The 24,442-nt window shown below is 42.6% G+C and overlaps 1 protein-coding gene and 1 non-coding gene across 2 annotated transcripts in view; one reads left to right on the forward strand and one right to left on the reverse strand.

Moving 5' to 3' along the window:
- Window positions 1-1,754: 1,754 nt before the first annotated feature.
- LOC126215374 (uncharacterized) overlaps window positions 1,755-24,442 on the forward strand; it is a 32,608-nt gene continuing 9,920 nt past the window's right edge. The window contains exons 1-2 of the mRNA XM_049942068.1: window positions 1,755-1,856; window positions 15,679-15,946. Of these exons, the coding sequence (XP_049798025.1) occupies window positions 15,679-15,946 (268 nt within the window). The 5' untranslated portion in view covers window positions 1,755-1,856. The remainder of the gene's footprint in view (window positions 1,857-15,678; window positions 15,947-24,442) is intronic.
- Window positions 8,440-8,513, reverse strand: Trnas-cga (transfer RNA serine (anticodon CGA)). Its single transcript has one exon. It is a non-coding gene; the product is annotated as a tRNA-Ser (tRNA).

The following is a 24,442-nucleotide window of genomic DNA, read 5'->3' on the forward strand; positions in this document are numbered from 1 at the left end:
TTAGCATGATGGATCTACCCAGATTATTTCACATTCAGAGTCTGTGGATCCTCTCTAGATATAATCAAATTCATTACCACAAAGAACATACCATTCCCGTTGACAACTGACCTATGCTTGTGATAAATGGTCCGATCTGAATTTAAGATTTGATCACGGTTCACTTCCAGTTTCAACCAACTTTCTGTTCGTAATACTATCTGTGTATCATTACCTTTAATACGCAACACCAATTCTGGGTTCTCATCAGGGGCGTTTCTGCAGTTTATTAATATCATATTAACCTTTCCTAGTCTGATCTGTGAGGACAGACATTTTCTGAGAGTAAAATGGCTATCCCGTCTATGGTTTGAGCAGGAAATTCATCACTGTTTCCAAGGGGGCATTCCTCAAATCTAAAAAAGCCTCATGTGCATGCCACACATACTGCACTACCCTAGCAGCCAAGGGGGAGGGGAGGAGGGTCCGACAACTCCCTATACTGTAGTTGAGGTCAGAACTCAGTAAATTTGCATCCAGTGTTGTTGCAGAATCTTCTGAGCCTCTGGTTTAGACTGTTCACTCTGCTCCAATCCAAACCAGCCACATGCGACATTGGGGTTGCACATTTATGGAAATTGTATTACTGAATCTTGTATCGAAAAATAAAAAGTGACACTTTCTCTGCTGTTAAAACCACTCTTAAGTCTTCAAGTGGTTCGTTAGGCCCAAAGCTGTCATAAGAAAATGCTCGTACATCCATATTTTTGCAGTTTAGAGACTAACAACAAGTGGGTCACACTATGAAAGATCTTTGAAAGGTCACAAAAAAATTCCTGAGCTCGCAGTAGTTGTTTGTAGAGGAGCTAATTTTGTCTACAAATTTGTTGATAGCAAATGCCGTGTTTTTGCCTTTGGACATAGTAACTGTTTTTGTTAAATTGCATTTAATTTTTGTGCGGAAATTTGAATTGTGTCGTGACAACCTTTTCAAATACTTTTGAGAGTGATGGACGAACAGAGCGTAGCCTTAGTTTTCCATGTTATTTTGTCTCTTTTTTTTGAGTGGTGGTTTAACTACTGTGTACTCCAGAATATCTGGACATAATACCTTCCTCAAGTAAGTGACTATTGTGTATGGTGACTGCGCAGTTATTTTGGAGATTACATTTAATACATATATTAGTATTCCATTTCACCTTACTAATATTTTATTTTTAATTTGCGAAAGCGTAAAAGAGATGTTCGAGGCCGGCCGTTGTGGCCGAGGGGTTCTAGGCGCTTCAGTCTGGAACCGCACGACCGCTACGTCGCAGGTTCGAATCCTGCCTCGGGCATGGATGTGTGAGATGTCCTTAAGCTTCAGTATTTCAGAGTTCTAAGTTCTAGGGGACTGATGACCTCAGATGTTAAGTCCCCGAGGCCAACGAGAATTCTCGTTGGCCTCGTTAAGTCCCATAGTGCTCAGAGCCATTTGAATCAGATGTTCGGGAATTTATAAAGAAGTTAATCCGTGCACGAGGGCATATAGACAGTTATTTTTCCGCAGCTCCATACACAAATGTTACAGAACAATAAGGGCGCCACATATTGACAAGCGGACTACCGTGAACTCATGAACTGTAGAGTTAGAGTAGGGCAATTTTTCTCCCGTATAATGTTTTGATTCATCGAAGTCTCCATTTGACAATTAGTGCAACTATCGACTCTTACCGATCGAATAATTTTTGTGAACGGCAAAAATCGATTTTTCTCGTTTTGTATCGACAGTGCTCTGCAAGTTCGTTTGTTATTGTCCCAGTGACGCTGTTCTAGAAGTGAAAATGTATATATTTACGTAGTGCGAAGGTGACAGTCTTGTCATAACATTTTACGAGGTAAACCTGAACTCATTTATATCTTGTCACAGGGCATTTTTTACTTACACGATTTTTTACCGTATGTTTGTGATGGTTTCGGGTTTGGGCAGGTGAAAGTTTATCTAGAAGTTTTTCTTCATGCATTGAAGCAGTCCGCCCCGCATACATCATTGCCTTTGCGGCGTCGTTATTGATACTACCAGATAACTACGCTACCAACGTAGCGCAGAATCAGAAACCTGTGTCACGTGTTCTTTCTGATTCGTGGCCCTCAAAGATACAAATACCTTAAATCTTGACTTACAACGTTTTCCGCAGAAACCTCCTTAACACTTACTGGAGGATACGGTGGTGCATTTCCTCGAAACACCCTAATGTCTCATGATGATTCACCACTTCAAGTTGCGTCTGCCTGTCACACTGTTATGACGGATAGTCTTTCAATATAGAACCAAGCTACTACATCCAAAATTTGCGAATGGTGGAGGAGTGCAGCAGGCCTGCAGTGGTGTCCATGCATAAATATCCTGAATGCGATTTGCCATTATAGGGCTCAGCCACGCCTTCTGTCTTGGCATACATTGAAATGGTTGGGAATATAAACGACAACATCGCAGTAATTTTATTCACTGATGAAGTGCAGTTCTTAAGGGGACAATAATTTGTAAACCTGTCTAGATGATGCAACTGTAGACAGATAGCAATAACCGAGACAGCTGCTAAAATATTTAGTTTATCCTTGAGATTAAAACGTCAGATGGGCAGTAGTAGTATTTTCAGATGCAGATTAAAAACCAGTTACATTGGAAGCTAAAAAAAGCAGTGGACATACACGAACACACAGATCTCTCTCTCTCTCTCTCTCTCTCTCTCTCTCTCTCTCTCACACACACACACACACACACACACACACACACACACACACACACCAGGCTCTCTTCCATCTTTATATTGCTCCTGCATGTCTTTTAATATCACCTACTCACCTTCAATTAGGCTGTCATTGTAGTGTTTCTGCATCTCTTGGTATCCAACAAAGAACAACCATGGTCCATCACCTAGCAGGTTTCCACATGGCATGTTCCTCCTGCCTCCATTTCATTTTCATTGCAGTCATAATTATATCTTCCATTCCAATCTGTTCTCTGGGGCTGGGAATGTTCATCTCCATTGTTCACTGATCAACTGTCAGTACTTGAATTAAAATTCCATGTACCATTTGCAATTTAAAAAAGCTGCTAATACACACCGATTGTAAGCTTTTTTTTGCAGATACATTGGATGCTTGGTTTTGGTTTACCAAAGCACTCACAATCATTTTGCTTTTCATTTCTGCTCCTCTCTGTCCATCCATCTCTAGTCTCCAACAGCCTACCCTAAACACAAAAACTTGTCGATTGGCGCTTTGTGTGCATGATCAATTTGTACCAATTTCTATTCATTTGCTGTTTAATGTATTAGTTATTTGTTTCTGTAGCATATGGCTCACAGATTCAAGTACTGGTGGTTGCTGAATGGAGGTGAACAATTGAAGAAGGTATAAAGTGTCAAGAACTTGGGAAGTGTATTAGAGGGAAGTGAAAGAAATGAGAAGTGTTATGAGCCTGGCTTGGAACAAATACATACCACAAAAAAACAGAGAAGTGATACTACATCCCAATACTGACTTATGCATGTGAGACATGGGTAATTAAGCAAATAGATGTAAGCAGGTTATAGGCACGTGAAATGAAATTTCTTAGAAGTAGGGCAGGGATAATAAGGAGAGATAGGATGAGAAACGAAAGGATGAGGGAAGTAATGAAAGAGAAACTGTTGTAGAGCAGGATGGAAACATCAAGCTTAAGATGGTATGGGAATTTGAAGAGAATGGAAAACAAGAGGATTCCCAAGAAGATACAAGAAATGGAGATACAAAGGAAATGACCAAGAGAAACACTGGGGGATTGATGGCTGAAAAGTGTGAAGAAGTGTGCTGAAAAATGAAGTGATGATTGGATAGAGTGAACACAGAAAATGGTGGAAAAAGAGGACCAAATGGTGTGGCTTATATTCCAGGCAGGTCCAGCCTGGGGCTGGAAAGTGTTCATGATGATGATGTTGATGATGAGGATGAATTGTTTCACATATGTTATTATGTTACATTTTCTCATGTTGTTCTCTTTTATTCCTAACCTGAAAAAAAGGATAATAACATTAGAAAAAGTAACATAGTAACATACTTGTAACTATTACATAATACATTTTTACCTCAGGCCACAGAAGATGCTTCATAAATAAAAGAATCAAAATGCATTTGGCATAAAACAAACTGCCTTTCATTTAGTTGCAAAGAGGGAACATACCTCCATGAATCTCTCTTCCATTAAAGGAGTGCTCCAAGCTTGTAAGTTACACATTTTAGAGCTCATGTTTATAGACAATCTTTTCTTGTTTTGGTCCATACTACCTTTTCCCAAAATATGGAAAGCAAAGAGCTGGCATTAGAAGAGATTTGTTTTGCCATATCGAAGATGTAGTAGTGCTCATAGCTCTAAAGGTGTGCATTTTAGAGCCCATCATTCCTCCTGGGACATCCTGTATATACACATTTACTACACAGAAAATGTCATAATTACAAATTAATTAAATGTACAGATTTTACAAAGCAAAGAAGACCACAGACATATCTCCAATTGCTGAATGTATATAATTTATGTCTTTGGTGCCATCAGGAACTCATCAGGTTTGCCAGGGTGTGATCATTTTGGGTACACATATTGATATGCTGAAGAGTTTGTCATTCTGCACCACAATCGTAGCTGGGTGATTCCTATTTTTACATTTTGTCAGTACATCTTCCACTGTTTGTTCTATTTTTGTTTTGCACAGACCAGGTCTTGCAGTGCTCTTCAAAACATGATAGCCAGGATGAGATGCAGTGCATCTCGAACTGTTCTCGGATAATGCTGTTCTTCCGTATTTCAGCTCATAAGTCTATTATTGTTACTCTGTCGTCCATCAAAAATGTTGTGTCTTGTAGCAGCGGATGACAGGAGTGAAATCTGCTTTCGGTGAATGCAGGAATGTCCTCATGTACAGGAAGATAGGGACTAAGTGCTGTTTTCATAAACTCTTGCTTGAGAGCAGTTTCTTGCTGCAAAAATGGGGTAGCTATGTGACTAAAAATAGGCAGTCACAAAACTGGAATGTTGCACACAGTATGGTTGAACTGCATAATGACCAGTGTGTTGTGTGGGCTGTTGATCAATTATTTTGTTGTATTGTAATTAAGTCTGTTAGGGCCCTTGCTGTTCGTGCTCTATATTAGTGAGCTTATGGAGACAGTTCCAATCTTCAACAGCACACTAATCAGGGACACCAATGGTAATTCCAAATTTCCTCACTAATTAGCTGTTATTTTGTTGAGGGAAGCCCATGCACAATGTATAAAATGTATGTCGATATGTTCAGTGTAAAATATTGTATCAAAATAACTTTGAACGGAAATATTACAGAGCTGCTTCAAATACTTACAGAACATTCAGAATATTAAACATTGAACATTAACATGTATCATTCCATCATGAGGCTAATCTCTGACATAATTATACTTAACTGTTCTTTTGCTTTAGTCAACAGATTTTTGTCATTCTTAACAGTTTCAAAAGAACAAAATTCATGACAAATGTAACTATAAGTAACAACTTAGCTATTTCACAGTTAACTAATTGTTATTGATAAGTGATAGCTATGGGCATTTTTACACAATATTTCTAATTTATCGTATAATGTAATAGGATAGATAAAAAGAGTCTACCCACCAAGTGGCGGCAGGAGAAATCGTATATAAAGGTTAAGGAAATGTGCAAGCTTTCGGAGCCAGTGATTCCTTCTTCTGGCAGATGGGCTGAAGGGGAAGGAAGAGGGGTAAAGGGAAAGGACTGGCGAGATTTAGGAAGTGGGGGGGGGGGGGGTGGAAAAGTCGCCCAGAACCCGGATCAGGGTAGATTTACTCGATAGGACGAGAAGCGAAGAATGATTGGTGGGGACAGCACCAGACAAGATTTGAAAACCTGAGAGTTTAAAGGTGGAGGGTAATAAGCAGGACAAGCAGTTACTGACATCATGCAGGAGTTAATAACAGCAGAGAGCTAAGTGCGTTGTGTGTGGTAGAGGTGGTGGTGGTGGGGAGGATAGGCAGGTCAGAAAATAAAAGATACAGCAGCTCACAACCATTCTCACGCCGCACTGCCTTCACTGGATGTAATTACACCACCAGCCTAATTTAAAAGTAGAGTTCCCGGACCATCACATCCAATCCTGATACTGCTGACCCCTCCAAAAGACAACATCCTCACTCAGCATTATCGTGGTCTCAGAAAATATTAACCAGCTACTTCAACAAAGATGTGTCTTCTTAAAACCATGCTGTGAAATGAGAGCCATCTTGTCTGAGATTTTGCCCACCACACCTAGAACAGCTGTTTGTTGCCCTCCCAATTTCTGCAATATATTTGTCAGACCCTATGCTCCTTCTACAACCATCTTCCTACCCTATGGCTCCTACCCCTGTGACTATTCCCACTACAAGACTTGCCCTATGCATGCTCCTACCACCACCCAGACCAGCCTTCTAGCTGTCAAAACATACACTATCAAAGGGAGAGCCACATGTGAAATTACACATCATGTACCAGCTGTTATGTAAACACTGTTTGATCTTTTACATTGGTGTGACTACTACCAAGTTATCAGTTAGGATGAGTGAGCATAGACAGTGGGTGTTCACCGGTAACACACAATATCCTGTTGCAGTGTGTGCTCTAATACATGACCGTTGTGACCTTGGTGCGTGTTTCACCACTTGTGCCATTTGGATTCTTCCCCCAGACACCAGTTTCTCAAATCTCAACTGGTGGTAACTGGCATCACATGTCCTTAGTTCTCACCACCCACCTGGCTCTAATTTATATTAATTAATAATTTTGTGAAAAGGAAAGTTGCTACCCGCTATATAGCGGAGATGGAAATACGGAAGTGTCCGATTCCGCCCGTCTGCTTTGACCCGTGACGTCACAAATATGGCGGAAATGACCATAAACCACAATTCCAATATGGCGCATATAAAGTCGTTACGTACACATTACGAGGACGAAAATACATGGAAAAACACACACACACACACACGTTCCACAAAAAGCCTAATGACACTAACGGGACAAGCACAGGAAATAGGGGGTTTTTGGGTGGGGACAAACTAAATATAAACAAATTTAGACACCCACCCCCATACAAAACCACGCAAAATGACGAAAAAAACCGACATCACAAAACTCCCCAAATACCACTAAACACAATATCTCTGGAATCGGACACTTCCCTTGACCTATATAGCTCAACAGCAGCTCCCGATCCCATAAATTAGGACCTAACACTTCCCTTGACCTATATAGCTCAAAAACATCTCCCGATACCAACATTCACAGCCACACAGTGGGATCGAACACTTTCCTTGACCTGTTATCCTTACGACATCTCCACATACAGCCATCCCTGGTCCGAGACGCCGGAACTTTAAGTAAGCCTCATTTCTTCACGACTTCATCCAAAAATCCAAATAGTTGATGAAATTTTATTAGAGACAACGCACTGTCCCCCATCATAGCCGACAACCGAAAACTGTTGACCTTGAAACTTCCTGGCAGATTAAAACTGTGTGCCCGACCGAGACTCGAACTCGGGACCTTTGCCTTTCGCGGGCAAGTGCTCTACCAACTGAGCTACCGAAGCACGACTCACGCCCGGTACTCACAGCTTTACTTCTGCCAGTACCTCGTCTCCTACCTTCCAAACTTTACAGAAGCTCTCCTGCGAACCATGCAGAACTAGCACTCCTGAAAGAAAGGATATTGCGGAGACATGGCTTAGCCACAGCCTAGGGGATGTTTCCAGAATGAGATTTTCACTCTGCAGCGGAGTGTGTGCTGATATGAAACTTCCTGGCAGATTAAAACTGTGTGCCCGACCGAGACTCGAACTCGGGACCTTTGCCTTTCGCGGGCAAGTGCTCTACCAACTGAGCTACCGAAGCACGACTCACGCCCGGTACTCACAGCTTTACTTCTGCCAGTACCTCGTCTCCTACCTTCCAAACTTTACAGAAGCTCTCCTGCGAACCATGCAGAACTAGCACTCCTGAAAGAAAGGATATTGCGGAGACATGGCTTAGCCACAGCCTAGGGGATGTTTCCAGAATGAGATTTTCACTCTGCAGCGGAGTGTGCGCTGATATGAAACTTCCTGGCAGATTAAAACTGTGTGCCCGACCAAGACTCGAACTCGGGACCTTTGCCTTTCGCGGGCAAGTGCTCTACCAACTGAGCTACCGAAGCACGACTCACGCCCGGTACTCACAGCTTTACTTCTGCCAGTACCTCGTCTCCTACCTTCCAAACTTTACAGAAGCTCTCCTGCGAACCATGCAGAACTAGCACTCCTGAAAGAAAGGATATTGCAGAGACATAGCTTAGCCACAGCCTGGGGGATGTTTCCAGAATGAGATTTTCACTCTGCAGCGGAGTGTGCGCTGATATGAAACTTCCTGGCAGATTAAAACTGTGTGCCCGACCGAGACTCGAACTCGGGACCTTTGCCTTTCGCGGGCAATGCTCTACCAACTGAGCTACCGAAGCACGACTCACACCCGGTACTCACAGCTTTACTTCTGCCAGTACCTCGTCTCCTACCTTCCAAACTTTACAGAAGCTCTCCTGCGAACCATGCAGAACTAGCACTCCTGAAAGAAAGGATATTGCGGAGACATGGCTTAGCCACAGCCTAGGGGATGTTTCCAGAATGAGATTTTCACTCTGCAGCGGAGTGTGCGCTGATATGAAACTTCCTGGCAGATTAAAACTGTGTGCCCGACCGAGACTCGAACTCGGGACCTTTGCCTTTCGCGGGCAAGTGCTCTACCAACTGAGCTACCGAAGCACGACTCACGCCCGGTACTCACAGCTTTACTTCTGCCAGTACCTCGTCTCCTACCTTCCAAACTTTACAGAAGCTCTCCTGCGAACCAAGCAGAACTAGCACTCCTGAAAGAAAGGATATTGCGGAGACATGGCTTAGGTAGGAGACGAGGAACTGGCAGAAGTAAAGCTGTGAGTACCGGGCGTGAGTCGTGCTTCGGTAGCTCAGTTGGTAGAGCACTTGCCCGCGAAAGGCAAAGGTCCTGAGTTCGAGTCTCGGTCGGGCACACAGTTTTAATCTGCCAGGAAGTTTCATATCAGCGCACACTCCGCTGCAGAGTGAAAATCTCATACTGTTGACCTTGTCAGTCATATCCATACCTACCAAAGGCATAAAAAAAGCAATTTACCAAAATTCACACACGACGCCACACTCGCAAACTAAACCAAAAACATCACCTAACACACCACCAGAGAGCACCACCGATCGCATCAAAACGACACCTACAAACACGCCACTCTCACAAACTAAATTCCGCGCCGTCATGATGTCACACACCACAACAGCCTTACGTCACGGGTCACAGCCGACGGGTGGGATCGGTCGACCCGCGGAGGTGGTGAGCCACAGATAGGCACAACAAAAGACTGTCACAAATAAAGCTTTTGGCCACTAAGGCCTTCGTCAAAAATAGACGACAAACACACACGTACACACTCTTGCAAACTCAACTCACACGCACACGACTGCAGTCTCAAGCAGCTGAGCCCACACTGCGAGCAGCACCGCCAGTGCATGATGGGAGGGACGACTGGTTGGGGGTAAGGAGGAGGCTGTGGGGGGGAGGGGGAGGGATAGTAGGATGGGGGTGGTGGGCAGTGACATGCTGTTGGGAACGCACAGGGATGAGGTGGAAAGAGGGTAGGGCAGCTGTGTGCAGTCGCAAGGTTAGACGGAGGACAGCGGAGAGGTGGGAGGGGACAACGGAAAAGGAGAGAAGTAAAAAGACTGTGTGCAATGGAGGAATGAGGGCTGTGTAGTGCTGGAATGGGGACAGAGAAGGGGCTGGGTGGGAGAGGACAGTGACTAACAAAGGTTGAGGCCAGGATGGTCACGGGAACGTAAGATATATTGTAGCGAAAGTTCCCACCTGAGCATTTCAGAAAAGTTGGTGTTGGTGGGAAGGATGCATATGGCACGGATTGTGAAGTAGTCATTGAAATGAAGGAAATCATGTTTGGCAGCGTGCTCAGCAACACGGTGGTCCATGTGTTTCTCGGCCACAGTTTGTAGGTGTCCATTCATGTGGACAGACAGCTTGTTGCTTGTCATATCCACATAGAATGCAGCACAGTGGTTGCAGCTTAGCTTGTAGACCACATGACTGGTTTCACAGGTAGCCCTGCCTTTGATGGGATAGGCGTGTTTGTGGCCGAACTGGAGTAGGTGATTGTGGGAGGATGTATGGGACAAGTCTTGCATCTAGGTCTATTGCAGGAGTGTGAGCCATGAGGTAAGGGGCTGGGAGCAGGGGTTGTGTGGGGATGGACGAGTATATTGTGTACCTTTGATGGACGGCAGAATACTACTGTCGGAGGGGTGGGAAGGATAGTGCGCAGGACATTTCTTACTTCAGGCACGACAAGAAGTAGTCGAAACCCTGGTGGAGAATGTAATTCAGTTGCTCCAGTACTTGATGGTACTGAGATACGAGGGGAATGCTCCTCTGTGGCTGGACGGTGGGACTTTGTGAGGTGGCGGAGACTGGAGAGTTAAGGAACGGGACATTTGTTTTTGAATAGTGTTAATTAAAGTTTTTTAATTTCTTCTGTCTCAGCATTTCTTCTCAGCAGCTGTTCCATTTTTTCACTTCCACACTCCCATTTAGTACTATATGTACGAGGGCAGTTCAATAAGTAATGCAACACATTTTTTTTCTCGGCCAATTTTGTTTGAAAAAACCGGAAATTTCTTGTGGAATATTTTCAAACATCCCCGCTTCGTCTCGTATAGTTTCATTGACTTCCGACAGGTGGCAGCGCTGTACGGAGCTGTTAAAATGGCGTCTGTAACGGATGTGCGTTGCAAACAACGGGCAGTGATCGAGTTTCTTTTGGAGGAAAACCAGGGCATCTCAGATATTCATAGGCGCTTGCAGAATGTCTACGGTGATCTGGCAGTGGACAAAAGCACGGTGAGTCGTTGGGCAAAGCGTGTGTCATCATCGCCGCAAGGTCAAGCAAGACTGTCTGATCTCCCGCGTGCGGGCCGGCCGTGTACAGCTGTGACTCCTGCAATGGCGGAGCGTGCGAACACACTCGTTCGAGATGATCGACAGATCACCGTCAAACAACTCAGTGCTCAACTTGACATCTCTGTTGGTAGTGCTGTCACAATTGTTCACCAGTTGGGATATTCAAAGGTTTGTTCCCGCTGGGTCCCTTGTTGTCTAACCGAACACCATAAAGAGCAAAGGAGAACCATCTGTGCGGAATTGCTTGCTTGTCATGTGGCTGAGGGTGACAATTTCTTGTCAAAGATTGTTACAGGCGATGAAACATGGGTTCATCACTTCGAACCTGAAACAAAACGGCAATCAATGGAGTGGCGCCACACCCACTCCCCTACAAGAAAAAGTTTAAAGCCATACCCTCAGCCGGTAAAGTCATGGTTACAGTCTTCTGGGACGCTGAAGGGGTTATTCTGTTCGATGTCCTTCCCCATGGTCAAACGATCAACTCTGAAGTGTATTGTGCTACTCTTCAGAAATTGAAGAAACGACTTCAGCGTGTTCGTAGGCACAAAAATCTGAACGAACTTCTCCTTCTTCATGACAACGCAAGACCTCACACAAGTCTTCGCACCCGAGAGGAGCTCACAAAACTTCAGTGGACTGTTCTTCCTCATGCACCCTACAGCCCCGATCTCGCACCGTCGGATTTCCATATGTTTGGCCCAATGAAGGACGCAATCCGTGGGAGGCACTACGCGGATGATGAAGAAGTTATTGATGCAGTACGACGTTGGCTCCGACATCGACCAGTGGAATGGTACCGTGCAGGCATACAGGCCCTCATTTCAAGGTGGCGTAAGGCCGTAGCATTGAATGGAGATTACGTTGAAAAATAGTGTTGTGTAGCTAAAAGATTGGGGAATAACCTGGTGTATTTCAATGCTGAATAAAACAACCCCTGTTTCAGAAAAAAAATGTGTTGCATTACTTATTGAACTGCCCTCGTATTCTGTTTTCTGACTTGTCTATTCCTCCCTCCTCCATTCCCCTCTCCCCTCCACTACCACTACCACCACCGCCACATACAATGCACTTTGCTCTTGTTAAGGCCTGTATGATATTTGTCAGTAATCTCTTGTTTTGCTTATTACCTACCTTCCACCTTTAAGCTCTCAGGTTTTCAAATCTTGTCTGGTACAGTCTCCAACAATCTTTCCTTCTCATCCCATCCAGTAAGTCTCCTCTGACCCAATGTTCTGGATGACTTTTCTGAACTTTCCTCATTTCCTAAACCTTGCCAGTCCTTTCCCTTCACCCCTCTTCCTTCCCCTTCCCCCTTTTGCGAGAAGTAGCAGCCACTGGCTTCAAAAGCTTGCTCATTTCCTTAACCTTTATATTTTTTTTTCTCCTGCTGCCACTTGATGAGAAGATTTTTTTATCTACCCTATTACAATATATTTTCAAATATTGGTTATTTTCATTGATGACTATTCACACTGCCATTTAACTTGCTAATGAGTTAAATACTATATTATTACTTCAATGATCATATTGGTACAACAAACAACTAATTTGTGTGTCAATTGTGAATTATTGACATCTGTATCGATACTCTGCAAACCATTCTTAAGTGCACGGAAGAGGGTATTACCATTTTTTCCCCATTCCATTCACATATCAAGATCAGAAAGGATCATTGTTTAAGTGTTTCTGTGCATGCTGTAATTAATCTAATCTTATCCTCACAATCCCTATGTGAGCGATATGTAGGAGGTCGTAGTATATTCCTAGAGTAATCACTTGAAGAATTAGAAATGAAAAAATTATCTGCAAGATGGGAGCTACGACAAGACAATGCGTGCCCGCACACACGTGCCATCGCCATGGAAAAATTACACAAACTAAGACATGAATTGTTGCCACACCTGCCTTATTCACCTGATATGGCTTTGTCAGACTTCCATCTGAAAATTTTTCTTGGTGGATGAAGATTCACTTCAAATGAAGAACTGATAGCCAGAGTTGACAACTATTTTGCAGGCCTGGAGGAAACTCATTTTCAAGATGAGTTGAAGGCACCGGAACATCGTTGGACCAAGTGCATTAATCTAAAAGGAGACTACATTGAAAAATAAAAAAAAGTTTCAGTGATGTAGGTACTTTCTTTCTATTCCATTCCGAGAAGTTTTCAAACCACCCTCGTGGATGAGGAACCACAGAGGGTCTATAACACTTCCTTTTGAAACTCCAGATGTCACTTCTGTTTTACTCGATGACTGTCTATCAATTACTACATACCTTTATAACAGGAAATCATGAATCCGGAGCCACAAGTAAGGCGATATTCTGTAGGCACATAATCTGATTAGAAGTTTCTCAAGAGGAACAGTGTGACAACCTTCTGGAAATATAGAAATATGGAATCAGTTTGAGATTGCTACTGGCAGTACTCATTACTTAGTGCGAATAAAGAGCTAGTTGCATGTCGGCTTTTTGTCAATAAATTGATTTCTTTTAGATAGCTGGTAATGTTTGAAAATGGTATACATTCCAAAATCCTACTGCAAATCAACATTAGCGATACGAGTCTGTAGGTCAGTGGATTACTCCTGTTTCCTTTCTCACATATCGGTGTGACTTGTGCAACCTTCCAGCCTTCAGGTACAGATTTATCTACATCTACATCCATACTCCGCAAGCCACCTGACGGTGTGTGGCGGAGGGTACCTTGAGTATCTCTATCGGTTCTCCCTTCTATCCCAGTCTCGTATTGTTGGGGGAAAGAAGGATTGATGGTATGCCTCTGTGTGGGTTCTAATCTCTCTGATTTTATCCTCATGGTCTTTTCGCGAGATATACATAGGAGGGAGCAATACACTGCTTGACTCCTCGGTGAAGGCATGTTCTCGAAACTTCAACAAAAGCCCGTACTGAGCTACTGAGTGTCTCTCCTGCATAGTCTTCCACTGGAGTTTATCTATCATCTCCGTAATGCTTTCACGATTACTAAGTGATCCTGTAACGAAGTGCGCTGCTCTCCGTTGGATCTTCTCTATCTCTTCTATCAACCCTATCTGGTACGGAGCCCACACTGCTGAGCAGTATTCAAGCAGTGGGCGAACAAGTGTACTGTAACCTACTTCCTTTGTTTTCGGACTGCACTTCCTTAGGATTCTTCCAATGAATCTCAGTCTGGCATCTGCTTTACCGACGATCAACTTTATATGATCATTCCATTTTAAATCACTCCTAATGCGTACTCCCAGATAATTTATGGAATTAACTGCTTCCAGTTGCTGACTTGCTATATTGTAGCTAAATGATATAGGATCTTTCTTTCTATGTATTCGCAGCACATTACACTTGTCTACATTGAGATTCAATTGCCATTCCCTGCACCATGCGTCAATTCGCTGCAGATCCTCCTGCATTTCAGTACAATTTTCCATTGTTACAACCTCTCGATATACCACAGCATCATCCACAAAAAGCCTCAGTGAACTTCCGATGTCATCCACAATGTCATTTATGTATATTGTGAATAGCAACGGTCCTACGACACTCCCCTGTGGCACACCTGAAATCACTCTTACTTCGGAAGACTTCTCTCCATTGAGAACGACATGCTGCGTTCTGTTATCTAGGAACTCTTCAATCCAATCACACAGTTGGTCTGATAGTCCATATGCTCTTACTTTGTTCATTAAACGACTGTGGGGAATTGTATTGAACGCCTTGCGGAAGTCAAGAAACACGGCATCTACCTGGGAACCCGTATCTATGGGCCTCTAAGTCTCGTGGACGAATACCGTGAGCTGGGTTTCACACGATCGTCTTTTTCGAAACCCATGCTGATTCCTACAGAGTAGATTTCTAGTTTCCAGAAAAGTCATTATACTCAAACATGATACGTGTTCCAAAATTCTAAAACTGATCGACATTAGAGATATATATAGGTCTATAGTTCTGCACATCTGTTCGACGTCCCTTCTCGAAAACGGGAATGACCTGTGCCCTTTTCCAATCCTTTGGAACGCTACGCTCTTCTAGAGACCTACGGTACACCGCTGCAAAAAGGGGGGCAAGTTCCTTCGTGTACTCTGTGTAAAATCGAACTGGTATCCCATCAGGTCCAGCGGCCTTTCCTCTTTTGAGCAATTTTAATTGTTTCTCTATCCCTCTGTCATCTATTTCGATATCTACCATTTTGTCATCTTTGCGACAATCTAGAGAAGGAACTACAGTGCAGTCTTCCTCTGTGAAACAGCTTTGGAAAAAGACATTTAGTATTTCGGCCTTTAGTCTGTTATCCTCTATTTCAGTACCATTTTGGTCACAGAGTGTCTGGACATTTTGTTTTGATCCACCTACCGCTTTGACATAAGACCAAAATTTCTTAGGATTTTCTGCCAAGTCAGTACATAGAACTTTACTTTCGAATTCATTGAACGCCTCTCGCATGGCCCTCCTCACACTACATATCGCTTCGCGTAATATTTGTTTGTCTGCAAGGCTTTGGCTATGTTTATGTTTGCTGTGAAGTTCCCTTTGCTTCTGCAGCAGTTTTCTAACTCAATTGTTGTACCAAGAGCGATCACCCGTATACGATTCCCAATTGCTGAGTAAGCCGATAACGGTCAGTCTCCTCCGCAGATGGCGGCAGCGGCGGTGGCTGCGCCGGGCCCGTCGGCGTCCCCATCCGGACGGGCGCCGCCCGTGGCGTGCCCGCAGTGCGGCGACTTCTGGAGGGTGGGCTCTCTGTTCATCCGCGACTCCTGCGGCCACCGCAAGTGCCGCTGTTGCGTCATCGTCGAGGGCAACGAGTGCGGCACCTGCAGCCTGCGGGCCAAAGCTGGAGGTGGCGCAGGCGGCTCACCCGCAGCCGAGCCGAGCCCGGCGGTGTCTGCACAGGAAACGGCAGGTGAGGGTACTCTTTGGTCTCTCTCTCTCTCCTTCCACTAACATATAGCGGCAAGATATCAGATTGTGTAAAGTTATAGAAGCTAATCACCTACACCAGGGTGTGTACGCGGGCAAGAAAAAAAAAATTCCCTATTTTTACCCGCTTAAAAACACAGTTTTTCCAGGGTGAAAATACCCTATACTGGAGGTGAAGAGTTAAAAGATTTTTGTGTTTACAGACAAATGGAAAAACTGGTAGAATCTGATCTCTGGGAAGATCGGTTGAACCTTCCGGGCTGAGAGGCCGTGGTCGATAAATAAAATTTCCACCTAATGTTTCATCTCCATCTGCGGGAGACATCTTCTGAGGTCGTCCGGCTACTGCCACTGAGGCTCCAGGTACTCTCGCATTTATAGAGCGCACCACCATTTGTCATGTGATGCCGACGGTATGCCTATCTTTGGAAGGCATCATCATTCTCGATTAAGAATAATCGTTTGTAATTCTGCTGGCTCAACGTCGACATCCATATTTTGTCTAACTTTAAAACTTCCACTTTTCTATTAAAATTGTTATGGTGTTTGTGAATCTATTGCTTCTCTATACATGCGCACATGATAATGGGATGTTTGTGCAACAAGCAAGTTCGTGCTTGCCAAGTGCTCTAGCACGAACATCCCATTAGCCTCAGTGGCAGTAGCCGGACAACCTCAGAAGATGTCTCTCACAGATGGAGACGAAACGTTAGGTGGAAATTTTATATATTGACACGGCCTCTCAGCCCGGAAGTTTCAACTGAAGACAACACCGGCCTTGAAAGCCTACATTGTATGATTCTGGGAAGATCAGTTTGGATTCCGTAGAAATGTTGGACACATGAGGCAATATTGACCCTATGATTTATCTCAGAGGATAGATTAAGGAAAGGCAAACCTACATTTCTAGCATTTGTAGAGTTAGAGAAAGCTTTTGATATTGTTGACTGGAGTACTCTCTTTCAAATCCTGAAGGTGGCAGGGGTCGAATACATGGAGTGAAAGGCCATTTAAAATTTGTACAGAAACCAGATGGCAGTAAGAAGAATGGAGGGGCACGAAACGGAAGCAGTGGTTGAGAAGGCAGTGAGACAGGATCGTAGCCTGTTCCAGATGTTGTTCACCTGGTATATTGAGCAAGCAGTAAAGGAAACAAAAGTTAAATTTGGAGTAGGAATTAAAGTTTTGGGAGAAGAAATAAAAACTTGAAGTTTTGCCAATGACATTGCAATTCTGTCAAGAGACAGAAAACGACCTGGAAGAGCAGCCGAACAGAATGGACAGTGCGTTCAAAATAGGATATAAGATGAACATCAACAAAAGCAAAACGAGGATAATGGAATGTAGTCAGATTAAATCAGGTGTGCTGAGGGAATTTGATTAGGAAATGGGACACTTAAAATAGTAGATGGGTTTTGCTATTTGGGGAGCAAAATAACTGATGATGGTCGTAGTAGAGAGGATATAAAATGTAGACTGGCTATCGCAAGGAAAGCGTATCTAAAGAAGAGAAATTTATTACATCAGGTATAGATTTAAGTGCCGCAACAACAAGAGACTTTCCAAAATAGCTGTAAAACTTATCAGTCCTTTCAATTGTATGGGTTTTATACACCACTGTAGAACTTCCCAGCACTTAAAGAAACAAAACCTAGCAACAAACAGCTTATTTTGGAAAGATCATTGATGGGTGTCAACATGTACGCTGCATATTTTTGTATTACAATAGTGTAAGTGAGAATTCCACCAAGTACAACATCGCAACTTCTAAAGTACTGGAATCGAGATTGCAATGCGCTTTTGTCAGCCAATTGTAGCTCATGTCATATGATCTTGCCAGCCGATAGCAGTATCACTGTTAAGTATCGTTAACAGAAATCGGGAAAGTTAATGGTTTAAATTAATATACATTCAGTATAGCTACAAGAAAAGCTAAGCTTTCACATATAATATTGGTCATCAAATATTTTTTGCTGCTTTTCTCCAAGTGTGTGGTGAGGGAAGATCCTAAGAACAAATCTTAAACTGTAACAGCTGAATATTTATGACAGGCACGATGATAGATTTCACTGCTGCACCACTGAACATTTTGTGTGTTACCTCGCTGAATTCGTGTTCTGTTGAGCACTTCGACTTTTCCACAGAAAAGCCAGTTATGTGTGAAATTGCTCTAGCACTCATTTCACACTTTTTTTAAGCTTAATTATACTTTTTGCCTTTGTTATTGCATAATTTGTAATCTGTAAAAGAACTAAAATAAATATGAAGAATTAACCTCAAAGCTAGCTCTTTTTTAATGTGTGGTACTCTGTGGGGTATATAAAACACAAATGTGCCAGTAAAATTTTAAATATGGAAAAATATTTTTCTAAGTGGCAAGTCCTGAGTGTTCAGTTATAAATGTCAGTCAAACACTCCATGATTTAAGAAATTCATTGCACATTCTCACATGTGAATGATTCATCTTGTGTAAAAGAGAATTTGCCTCAAAAGCAATACTTCTCAAACCATCATTCACAATATTTTCATTCAACCTTTTAGATATGTAAACAGTTGTGACATAATGCTTGTGGAAAGCAATTTGTTATTTCAGAGTATTGCATAGTCTTCATCCTAAAGACTTTGAAAGACTTTGCTGTCGGTAGATGCTTGTGTATGCACTGTTTTTTATTGTTGCAGATGGCACATTTTCTCTGAAACTAAAGTTCCATTTTAGTGTTATTATCTTGTTTTTGTTTTATTGCTGCAGTATTATTCTGCAGTAGTGGGCTAAAGTAAAATTCTTTGTTAAAGAATCAGTTCTTACCAGTCAAAATTACAAAAATTTAATGGCAACTTAAACAATGAAAAATCTGCGGAAGTCTAAAAAATCCCCAGGTTTTCCTTGGATGAAAAAAGTGTTGGGGTTTTTCGTGGATTCCCTGGGGCATATACACCATGTACGCTCTGGCTCTGAGAGCTGGTATAAAGTTAAGAACTGTAGACGTAGTGGATATATACAATTTGCAGTGCCTGTGTTATTCTGATTACAATGCAAAGTTCCATTGGTCATGCATGCGTGTCCAAAGGAACAGGCACTGCGGCAACTATGGCCATTATGAAATACATTAAATGTATTCACAGTTGCGCATAATGACAACCATCAGCTGTAGAATGGAATGATGACACGCAAGTTACAATGTCAAAACAACGAAAATTCTTTAAACACCGATACAACATTTTCTGTCAGTTTTTTACAACGAATTGTACAAAAAACAATGTGTTTCCAAGAGATCCTCAATTTGCTTGTGCTTTGAAATGCCATTTATTCATAGGATGTAAGTTATAGAGGGTGGTCCATTGATAGTGACTGGGCCAAATATCTCATGAAATAAGCATCAAATGAAAAAACTACAAAGAACAAAACTTGTCTGGCTTGAAGGGGGAAACCAGATGGCGCTATGGTTGGTCCGCTAGATGGCGCTGCCATAGATCAAACGGATATCAACTGCGTTTTTATAAATAGGAACCCCCATTTTTTATTACATATTCGTGCAGTACGTAAAGAAATGTGAGTGTTTTAGTTGGACCACTTTTTTCTCTTTGTGATAGATGGCGCTGTAATAGTCACGAACATATAAGTACGTGGTATCATGTAACTTCTGCCAGTGCGGATGGTACTTGCTTCGTGATACATTACCCGTGTTAAAATGGACCGTTTACCAATTGCGGAAAAGGTCGATATCATGTTGATGTATGGCTATTGTGATCAAATTGCCCAACGGACGTGTGCTATGTATGCTGCTCGGTATCCTGGACGACATCATCCAAGTGTCTGGGCCATTCACTGGATAGTTACGTTACTTAAGGAAACAGGAAGTGTTCAGCCACATGTGAAATGTCAACTATGACCTGCAACAAATGATGATGCCCAAGTAGGTGTTTTAGCTGCTGTTGCGGCTAATCCGCACGTCAGTAGCGGACAAATTGCACGAGAATCGGGAATCTCAAAAACGTCAGTGTTGAGAATGCTACATCAACATCGATTGCACCCATTCCATATTTCTATGCACCAGGAATTGCATGGTGACAACTTTGAACGTCGTGTACAATTCTGCCACTGGGCGCAAGAGAAATTTTGGGACGATGACAGATTTTTTGCACGCGTTCTATTTAGCGATGAAGCATCATCCACCAACAGCGGTAACGTAAACCGGCATAATATGCACTATTAGGCAACAGAAAATCCATGATGGCTGCAACAAGTGGAACATCAGCGACCTTGGCAGGTTAACGTATGTTGCGGCATAGTGAGAGGAAGGATAATTGGCCCCCATTTTATCGATGGGAATCTAAATGGTGCAATGTATGCTGATTTCCTACGTAATGTTCTACCGATGTTACTACAAGATGTTTCACTGCATGACAGAATGGCGATGTACTTCCAAGATGATGGATGTCCGGCACATAGCTCGCATGCGGTTGAAGAGGTATTGAATAGCATATTTCGTGACAGGTGGATTGGTCGTTGAAGTACCATACCATGGCCCGCACATTCACCGGATCTGACGTCCCTGGATTTCTTTGTGTGGGGAAAGTTGAAGGATATTTGCTATCGTGATCCACCGACAATGCCTGACAACATGTGTCAGCGAATTGTCAATGCATGTGCGAACATTACGGAAGGCGAACTATTCGCTGTTGAGAGGAATGTCGTTTCACATATTGCCAAATGCATTGAGGTAGATAGACATCATTTTGAACATTTATTGCATTAATGTGGTATTTACAGGTAATCACGCTGTAACACCATGCATTCTCAGAAATGATAAGCTCACAAAGGTACGTGTATCACAGTGGAGCAACCGAAATAAAATGTTTAAACGTACCTACGTTCTGTATTTTAATTTAAAAAACCTACCTGTTACCAACTGTTCGTCTAAAATTGTGAGCCATATGTTTGTGACTATTACAGTGCCATCTGTCACAAAGCGAAAAAAGTGGTCCAACTAATTCATTCATACTGCTTTACGTACTACACGAATATGTAATAAAAAATGGGGGTTTCTATTTTGATATCCGTTTGACATATGACAGCGCCATCTAGCAGGTCAACCATAGCGCCATCTGGTTTCCTCCTTCAAGCTAGACAAGTTTCGTTCTTTGTGGTTTTTTTGTTTATTTCGTGAGATATTTGGCCCGATCACGATCAATGGACCACCCTGTATAGTACATAACCGTTTACAAAATCCACCAAATGAGGTCTTAAATAAAATGTAATATGGCATCTCCCAAATTCTGCTCATGGTGTATATGTGATGTAGATATGACATAGGGCAGATAGGCTGAAATGGCTGAACCTTTGGGAGGCCCATAAGGTCTGTATTCTGCAGCAGTCACACCCCCAGACCTCTGCCATGTAGAGCTTAACTGGAATTTCAAGGCACAGCCTTAACTACTACCTGTTGGAAAAGCATCAGTCAGTATAAGCAGTCCCAAAAAAATTAACTCTCAATATGTAAATTCATGTGATAATTACTCGAATTGCATCCTGATAATTTAAATTCTGAAATCAATTATTGATAAATTTATTGTAATATATAATTTGGGGCTGCTGTGCCTCTGGGCCTGTAATTATGAGGGTCGTTCAATAAGTAATGCCCAACTTTTTAAAAAAAAAAAAAAAAAAACGCCATTAATATACATAGACAAATGCCCTTGTTGGTGCTTCACATTTGAATTTTGTTCTGTGCGCTGATGATGTTTCGAACCGTTCTGGCAGGTGACAGAGCCATAGTACAGTGTCAAAATGGCATCTACATATGACTCACATTACAAACAGCGTGCTTTTATCGAACGCTTGTGTGCAGAAAAAGAAACCATGGTGAACAATCATAAACATTTGTGTGCAGTGTACGACGATGCTGCAGTTGATAGTAGTACAGTTGGGTGATGGGTAAAGAAAGTTACAGCCTCAGGAAATGCAGAAACAGAGCTCCACGATCAGCCACACTCGGGACGTCCTGTAAAAGCCACTGCTCCAGACATGCTGAATCGTGCGGATGCCACTATTCGTGCCGAACGGTGCATCACAGCTTGACAATTGGCTCTACGGTTGTCTGTCAGCATTGGAAGTGTGTCCTCAGTGACCGAGACTCCCGGATATTCAAAGAGGTGCTCACGATGGGTTCCACAAATGCTCACAGTGGACCAAAAGATTCAGAGAAAAGCCATTTCATCTAAATGGTTGGAACATATAGATTCTCTATGGGGAACACACTTTGAAGATGATGAGAGTATCAGTCGTGCAGTGAAAACATGGCTACGTCTAGAGGGCAAGAGCTTTTACCAACAGGGAATACATGCTCTTCCACAACGTTGGCATACGGCCGTAGAACGTGATGGAGACTACATAGAAAAATAGGACACGGACAAGACATGTTGATGTATGTTGTCATCAAATTCTGACTCTTAACAATAAATATGTGCTGAGGAAAAAAAAATGTAGGACATTACTTATTGAATGACCCTCGCACAAGCTGTGCCTGCATTTCACTACACTAAAAAATATCATTCAGCTATTGCAATTTTGTTAATGACACCAAAGGAATGCTGCACCTCACCCCAAACAAAACAAAACAAAAACTGGAGCCACACTTACGACACCACAGTTGGAGATCAGTATGCCAAGCACAAAATGAAATATATGAACGTGTAAACAGTTTCTAAGGAAATCACAAGTATGCTTACAATTTGAAATGAGACAGACAAGGAATCAAAATCTGAATCTATAAAATGAAATAGAATGTTTCAAATACACGTATTGCTTGTAACTTGGAAAGGATAAGCAAAATGTGTCATTGATAAGTTTTTTACAAAAAAAGAATAATATGATAAGGTGCAATTTGGTTAACATACCAAGGACCAGAGAAAGAGCAAATGAATTGTGTAACAAGAGATTCGTCTGTTCTGTGGTGTAAAAAACATTCAATTTCTTCTAGGGCATTTGTCTGATGCCCTTCGGTGATGAATGTAATATTTCGTTCTTTCATCAATAGATTAATATGTTGTTATTGCCTGTAAGATGACATCCTGACACATTCAAAATAGTAATGTAAGTGTGCTCCCTGAACACACACAGAAATTGTGCCCTGTCTGCCCAATATAATAGTCTCGGGAAGGCCCCATTTCAACTCTTTTATGTTTATTAGTCTTTTTTGTCAGACTTTTATGGAGATATGAAACCAACTTTTCCTCTGTGCAAAAACCTACTTTCACATAGACCTTTTGAAATACTTTTGCAGTCATATCACAGCAGGTGCCATAGTACAGGGTGAGACAGACTTAACTGACGATTTTGACTTGAGTAGTTGTGAATGAATCAGCAAAGTGGAGGGGCATGCTTGGGCTCATTGTTTTCCTTACAGCAGCACTTCAGTTAAAACAGAGAGATGGATTGTACAGCATCGTACATTTGTCGTAGAGACATTCTTTAAAAATGCAAAATCTGTGACCACCACCCAGAGGAATTTCTGCCTCCAATTCGATGTTCCACATAATGGTGCAATTCTGACCCACGATACCATTTTGCTACAGGTTAAGAACTTTCATGAGACAGGTTCTCCATTGAAGAAGAAGCCAGGAGGCAGTGGAAAGGTGGCCACGCCACCTGAAAATGTTGATATGAAGCTGGTATCTGTACAGATACCATTTGTGATCTTGCAGCTCGCGAAGAATGAAATTACAATGAAATCAGATCTTTAGCTGCTTGCAGGCATTGATAAGTATCTACGGGGACAGTTGAAAAATGTGTGCCCTGACCGGGACTCGAACCTGCGACCTCCTGCTTGCATGACAGATGCTTTATCCGACTGAGCCACCAAGGACACAGAGGATAGTGCAACTGCAGGGGCTTATCTCTGGCATGCTCCCCATGAGACCCACACTTTCCAACTTTCTGTCCACACACTACCCCTGCTCACCATACTCATTACTCGCAGCAGTCAATCTACCTATTACCACAAGAGTTTGAGCAATGTGAGTGCATCCACACTGAAAATCATCATTGTCTGGTAAGCCTTATCTATATGAATTCATTGTAATTTCATTCTTTGAGAGCTGCAAGATCACCAATGGTATCTGTACAGATGAGGCTTACTGGCCAACGATCTTCTTCAGTGCGGATGCACTCAGATTGCCTGAACTCTTAAGGGAATTGGTAGACTGACTGCGGTGGGTAATGAGTATGGTGGGCAGGGGCACTACAAATGTAGTGTGTGGACAGAAATTTGGAAAGTGTGGGTCTCACGGGGAGCGTGCCAGAGATAAGTCCCTGCAGTCGCACTATCCTCTGTGTTTTCAGTAGCTCAGTCGGATAGAGCTTCTGCCATGTAAGCAGGAGGTCCCGGGTTCAAGTCCCAGTCGGGGCACACATTTTTCAACTGTCCCTGTTGATATTTATCAATGCCTGTAAGCAGCTAAAGGTCTGATTTCATTGTAA

This window comes from Schistocerca nitens, chromosome 12 (genome assembly GCF_023898315.1).
Source record: "Schistocerca nitens isolate TAMUIC-IGC-003100 chromosome 12, iqSchNite1.1, whole genome shotgun sequence".
In the NCBI taxonomy this organism is placed as follows: domain Eukaryota; kingdom Metazoa; phylum Arthropoda; class Insecta; order Orthoptera; family Acrididae; genus Schistocerca; species Schistocerca nitens.